Raw genomic sequence first — 5,935 nt, 5'->3', positions numbered from 1 at the left:
CTCTCTTTCTTCCCTGTGTCTTTTCTTATTATCACAACTAACTTAATTTATGAACATCTATGACTTGATTTCTTTGAATGTTTGGGTTAGATGGGTGGTAATTTCATGTCAATAGCACCCTTAGAAATATATTTATTTAGAAAATTGGTGACATTATTATAATGTGTTTTTACTCACTGTATCCACTGCTATGTTGAAAGTTGGTAAGTTTTCATACTGAGACAATAAAACTAATGTAAATGAGATTTTTCTTTTTGGATGAAATGGCTGTTTCAACTCACGTACTCTCCTGCAGGCCTTTATTTTTAACTGACAAATGCAAGTTCCTTCTCAAAATCTAAAGCATAGCAAGTCTCAGCCTGGGGATTTTTAAGTAATTGGTTGTGATGCACACGCAGGACATAAAACAAAGGCTCTATCTCCTGTTCAGAGCTGCCAATCTACTGGTGTGCATTTACAGGAAAATGTTTGCTGATTAAATGGCCAGTTCATGTGTCGAGCATTTTCACTCGTCCTCGGTCAACTTCCACTGGGTGTTGGTCAGCTGGATGATGAAATCCCTACATCACTCATTTAAAATGCTCCTTTTGTTCCTTTACATTGTGTCATCCTGAGCGTCACAGGTTTACTCATTTCAGCCGCCTGCTCTGATTAGTAACTGCAGAAAGTCTTCTGCACATGCTGCAGCTGCATTTACCTTAGGACTGGCCTCCTTCCAGTATGAACTGTAGTCTAGTTCTTGGTTGAAGACGCAAACATGCATACACTACTGTATAGTCAATAAATCCTGCTTAATTTAAGACTTTTAGCGCAATTATAAAGATCAGTCATAACATTTTTACCACCACTATGACAGTTAAACTCTTTCAGCCAGTTTTGCTCACGTTCCTCTGCATGAGAAAATATTTTTGTGTGACCTTAAAGGAAACGCTGTTGCTAAAGTAACAGTTAATGGGCATCCACATAATAATGAGAACTCTTACAACTCACCTGAATAAAAATAACTTAACTGGTGCTGCTATTGTTTTATCATAAGTCTAGAAAGTGTTTAATTTGAATTGCAGATGAAGAATCATATGATCATTCACTGCCATCTGCTGGAGATTTAAGTTGTCTACACGATAGATGGTAACATTCATATTGGTATACAATATTGTCTATAACACCTGTCTCAGAAACGAAGAGGTCTGAAATATTCAAATATTTAATGTCATAAAGGAAAAAAAATACACACATCAGGTGTGATGAAGAAAGGGATGTGTAAGAAGTACAGCAAGCTATCCACATCTGTGGCCTTGGAAGCTATGAAGTGAAGACTTAAAGTCTTGGCTAGCCACTTTAAGAGAGATAGGAGAGAGAGAAACCAGAATAAAACAGATAATTCCACTGAACCATCCAAGGTGTACTCTCAGTGGGAACAATATGAGAACATCCCCATCAAAGCTGTAGAAGGAGCAATACTAGAAGCGCATATGGGAGGAGGATGCAACACATAACAATCATATACCAAGTGAGTACTTGAGCAACTTGTTGCAGTCTTCTAAACAACTGGAGTTCTTTTTAAGACAAAGAGTCACCTTCTGCAAGTTATAAGGAATGCATGTTTAAGACATTTCCACATGTGTATTATAGTCTGTTAGTGAAGTGGGTTTGTTGAAAACCTCCTGACCTTTTTTCCACTCTTGCAGACTGGATAACTGTTTTTGTCATGCAATTGGATTGCACTTTGTCAAGCCGCTACCCTAAGACCTGTCCAACTTGGGTGTCCCACCTGAAGGCTATGCTTCTGCTGGTCTAGCTCTTAGGGTCACTGACACAGCAAACCCCATGACCACGTTAAGGTGGCAAACCCTCAGGGGGAAAACTTAAAAATAAAATAAAATAATCTTCATCAGATTATAACAACTAAAAACATGACATTTACCTCAACTGGATGACCTATATCAAATATACTCAAACCCAACAATAACACTTCTCACTATTGCCAATATTAACAAAACTAAAAAGGGTGAGCCAAGTTATTTAAAAAAGGTAAATTTACCAAGTCTTGAAAAATAAAACAGAAAAATAGAATAAAAAATAAAGAATAAAATAAATGATCCATCCAGATCTTTGCAACCAACAAAATAATATTTATCTTAATTGCATGGCCTAATTCTCAAATAAATTTGCAAATTAAAGTAGGAATAAAAGCCAGATTTACAAAACAAAAAAGGGTTGGCATAGTAATTTTAAAAACAACAACAATTCACCATGTCTACTAATTTGTACAACACAACAGATTTAGAACAGAACACTTGAACTTTTTTCTTCTTTTTTCTTATCTTAAGCTTGCTTGTTTTACAAGGAACTGAACTCTGTTTAGAACTGAACTGCTCTCCCACAATTCTGAAGACACACCAATTACCCGTACTGTTACATAAAATGTGTGCAGCTCAGCCAGTGTTGGGATAATTTCATTTTGGATATCCTTAGATGTGTATTTTGCATCTTTTGGGATTCCCTTAGCAATGCTTACTAGCTTCTCATCCTTCTCTCATCACACTGCAAAAACAGTTATACTTGATACAAGCCAAATATTCTCAAATCTAACAAAATTTTCTTGTTTTGAGGAAAAAAATCTGCCAATGGGGTAAGCAAAAGTTGCTTGACTAGAATTCTTAAAACTAGCAAACTGCTAACTGCTGTATGCCTTTTAACTAGATAAAACTGTCTAAAATGTATGCTTAATTGAAGAAAATGTGACTTATTATAAGGAAAGACACTTTGATATTTAGAAAATCTGTACCTAAATCGAGTATTATGCTTTCTTGAACAAGCTATTTTCAAGAATTATTTGCTTACTTTAAGATTCTACACCTAATGTAGATTTTCCACATAACAAAAAAAAAATTACTATAGGACAAATTTTCTTAAAACTGAATTGTTTCTTTCTTGATTGAACTAACTATTAGAAATATATTTCACCTCTGAGAACAATAATTAGCAAAAATTCCTGAGAATAAGACACCATCTCTTCAAAAGCTACTAAAAATAAAGGACTTCATCTTAAATTAAGACAGCAGACACACTCTTAGTTTTTGCGCTTTTATTGACACAGCAATGGGTCAGTAACTCAATTTTAATAGTACTGAGGTCAGTTCCAGGAGAATCATGTCTAACATTATCTACATTTCAGCAGGGTACTGTGTAACATCGTCAATATAAAAAGTGCATATTCCAGATACTCTTAACAGGAATAATATCAGTATAACATACTCTGGTAGCAAAAATAAATTTAGCTGCAGCTTAAAACAATCTGCATTTGAATTACATAAGTTTTTATCCTATATTACACAAGTTTTTAGAAGAACAAGTTGAAAGATTACACAACATTAACATCAACATGTTATGGGGATCTGAACTTTAAGAATATTTAGACCGACTCCACAGTAAAATATATAAAAGGAAAGCATGAGTAACTGCAAAATACAACAATATATAAATATAGAATATTGCAGCCTTGCCTTTAGGACATGGAAAAAAAAGCCTCACTACAGACGCCCAGCTTCTTAGGTGGTACTGTGCTGGAAGGGAAAAGCATTGGAAGGGCTCTGAACACAGCTGCTGCATGTTCCACTGGTTTGAAAAAAAGAAAAATAAGACAGGGCAACACCATTAAGCATTGCAAATAATGTAATTTGCAAAGCATAAATATAGACAAATCAAGATACTGTAGCATTACCTCCATTCAAAGTTTTTGGCAGCTTCATAACTTTCTTCATGACACCATAGAACTGCACCTTCGAGTAGAAGATTTCCCATCTATCCTTCATCTCAGAAATGTATTTCGAGTTGGATGGTTGAATAATTCTCTGTAGGTCATCCAGGACCTGAAAAATACAAACAGAAACCCAACTAAGAGATCTATCTAGCTCTGTGTGTGGTCTTGACAATAACTGATAACAATCAAAATGTCCCCAAAGGAATAACAGGATGGCTAAAAGAAATAAGTGCTGCTTACATGATCCAGATCTCTGAAACAAAGGTATGCCTCTGGTATCTTCACTGCTCTGTCCTGCTCCTTTACAGCATTGGTTTGGTTTTTGGGTCTTTTATATATCTTGGAGAGTCTTGTAGTGTCTTGCCTGAGTTTTTTGGCTGTCAAAGAAGTCAGCTGAACCAGCTAAACACACAGAGCAGAGGTGTGTAAATTATTTATTGCAACAGTAAGGCTTTATATATCTGTTATTGGTGCAAAACAAAACAAAAACACCAAAAATATATTTGTAAATTAGATCAACAAATTAACTAACCACCTATCCTCAAATTGTTCATTCATCCTGTCAAGTTGTCACTATTAAATGGAACGCAAAGATTCCAACATAAACAGTGAAGTAGATGGGTTCTATTGTTAGCGGAATTTTTAAGAAAATAAAAAAAGTATCCCTTAAACCACATATACACTCAAGGTGTATTAAGAGGGTGCATTAAATCATACTTATATTCTTCATCAATGCCATCCTGGTGGTGCACTGGGATGCCCATCGATCTAACTGGTGATTTATCTAGAATAATAGTTGATGCACTGGATTCCTCACTGCTGTCACTTCTTGCAACGCTTTCATTTCCATCCTTTCTTGGCTTCTTCGAAGGAGGTTTTTTGCCCTTCCTTGGACTTTTAACATTGGAGAGTCTCTTCATTAGCTTTTTAGCAACATGCTCCTAACAGGTACAAACAGTAATAATTAAGAGATGATAACACACATCACCCATGATTAACACAGAGTGATAGTGAGAAAATGCTACTTACCCAGTCACCCCACGTTTCTTTAAGCATTGGGTAGTACTCCATCAATTGCTTTGTTAGGCATCAACCTCATGTTTGCTGGGATATCTGGAGTCCTCAGCTGCTCTTGCTATCGAAATCATGTTTGTCATGGTGTTTCTTACGAGTCGACAAAAGAGTTCCTTTGACAAAGGTTCAGCACACTCTGTCCCCAGCTGCTTCTGTTCAAAGTAGGAACGTCGAGCTTGCTCAAGTTCACTGTCTGTGAAGACTATGTACTCTGGGTTGGACATAGTTACAAACTTAGAAGTGCTGGGTTCTTCTCTGGAGAAGTCACCATCTCCAGTGGTTGTTAGCGTTTTTTCAGCAGCAGTCTTGTTCTAAAATACAGTGTACACAGGGCTAATTTTCACATAAAATTGCACAAGAACTTTAGGTCTCTACACATGAAAGAAAATACAACACAATATCAGTAAGTGTTAAATATGTAGGCCACTTGATTTAAGTCAAAACTAAAGAAGATGATCAACATCTCTTCTACTTTCTGTTAAGTGAGCATTGGTGGAATTACTTGAAACTGCATAAAACAAACTGGTGTGTTCTCAGTTTTGTCACACAGCGATAGGACATAACTTACTTCTTCACATTTGTGCACTGCAAGCCATAGAGCCCGACGTCTGAGGAAATGTTCAGGACCAGGAAACAGATCTTTGATGTCATCTCGTGAAAGTGATGAGAGCAGGTCTTCTCCAACATTTGCTTCTGCAATAGGAGTTTCCAATTATCACTACATTGCATTATCCTGGTGTGCAAGCCAGCTGACAGCTTTGCTTGTGTAACAGACAGGAAACATAATTTCATATTTACCATTTAAAACCATGACTCTATTCCATTATTCTCCCTCCTCACTGCTCCACAGGTTCTAAATTACCTTCCTCCCATTGACTGGTAAAAGTAATATATTTGTGATACATCAATTAAATACATGTATACATATAAATGTTTTTGTTTGTTTTTTTGCTTCCTGAGCTAAAGTATATAATGAAACTAGAAAGCAAAAATTTCAGAAGAAATTTTAAGTGTGTTTAAAGTTTGCTCAGAGTTGAAAGCTGAAGCGGGGCTTTGTGTCGGGGTCTGACAAACACGTCCTCCAGTCGAGTCGGCTCA

At 36.3% G+C, this 5,935-nt stretch overlaps 1 protein-coding gene across 1 annotated transcript; it reads right to left on the bottom strand.

The window, feature by feature from the left end:
• Nucleotides 1–3,825: 3,825 nt before the first annotated feature.
• LOC147338632 (uncharacterized) lies at nucleotides 3,826–5,707 on the bottom strand. Its single transcript, XM_086298388.1, has 5 exons — nucleotides 5,636–5,707; nucleotides 5,406–5,530; nucleotides 4,793–5,148; nucleotides 4,481–4,704; nucleotides 3,826–4,165 (listed from the first exon to the last, which is right to left on the bottom strand). Exons 1-3 carry the CDS (start codon nucleotides 5,646–5,648, stop codon nucleotides 4,846–4,848), a joined length of 441 nt encoding a protein of 146 aa, XP_086154514.1. The 5' UTR covers nucleotides 5,649–5,707; the 3' UTR covers nucleotides 3,826–4,165; nucleotides 4,481–4,704; nucleotides 4,793–4,845.
• Between the last annotated feature and the right edge of the window lie 228 nt (nucleotides 5,708–5,935).

The sequence above is a fragment of the Aulonocara sp. 'chitande type north' Nkhata Bay genome, linkage group LG1, assembly GCF_057382095.1.
Source record: "Aulonocara sp. 'chitande type north' Nkhata Bay isolate Kocher_YH1m ecotype deep benthic linkage group LG1, A_spYH_male_GT1.1, whole genome shotgun sequence".
Lineage (NCBI taxonomy): Eukaryota > Metazoa > Chordata > Actinopteri > Cichliformes > Cichlidae > Aulonocara > Aulonocara sp. 'chitande type north' Nkhata Bay.
This window is presented reverse-complemented; position numbering and strand designations above follow the sequence as displayed.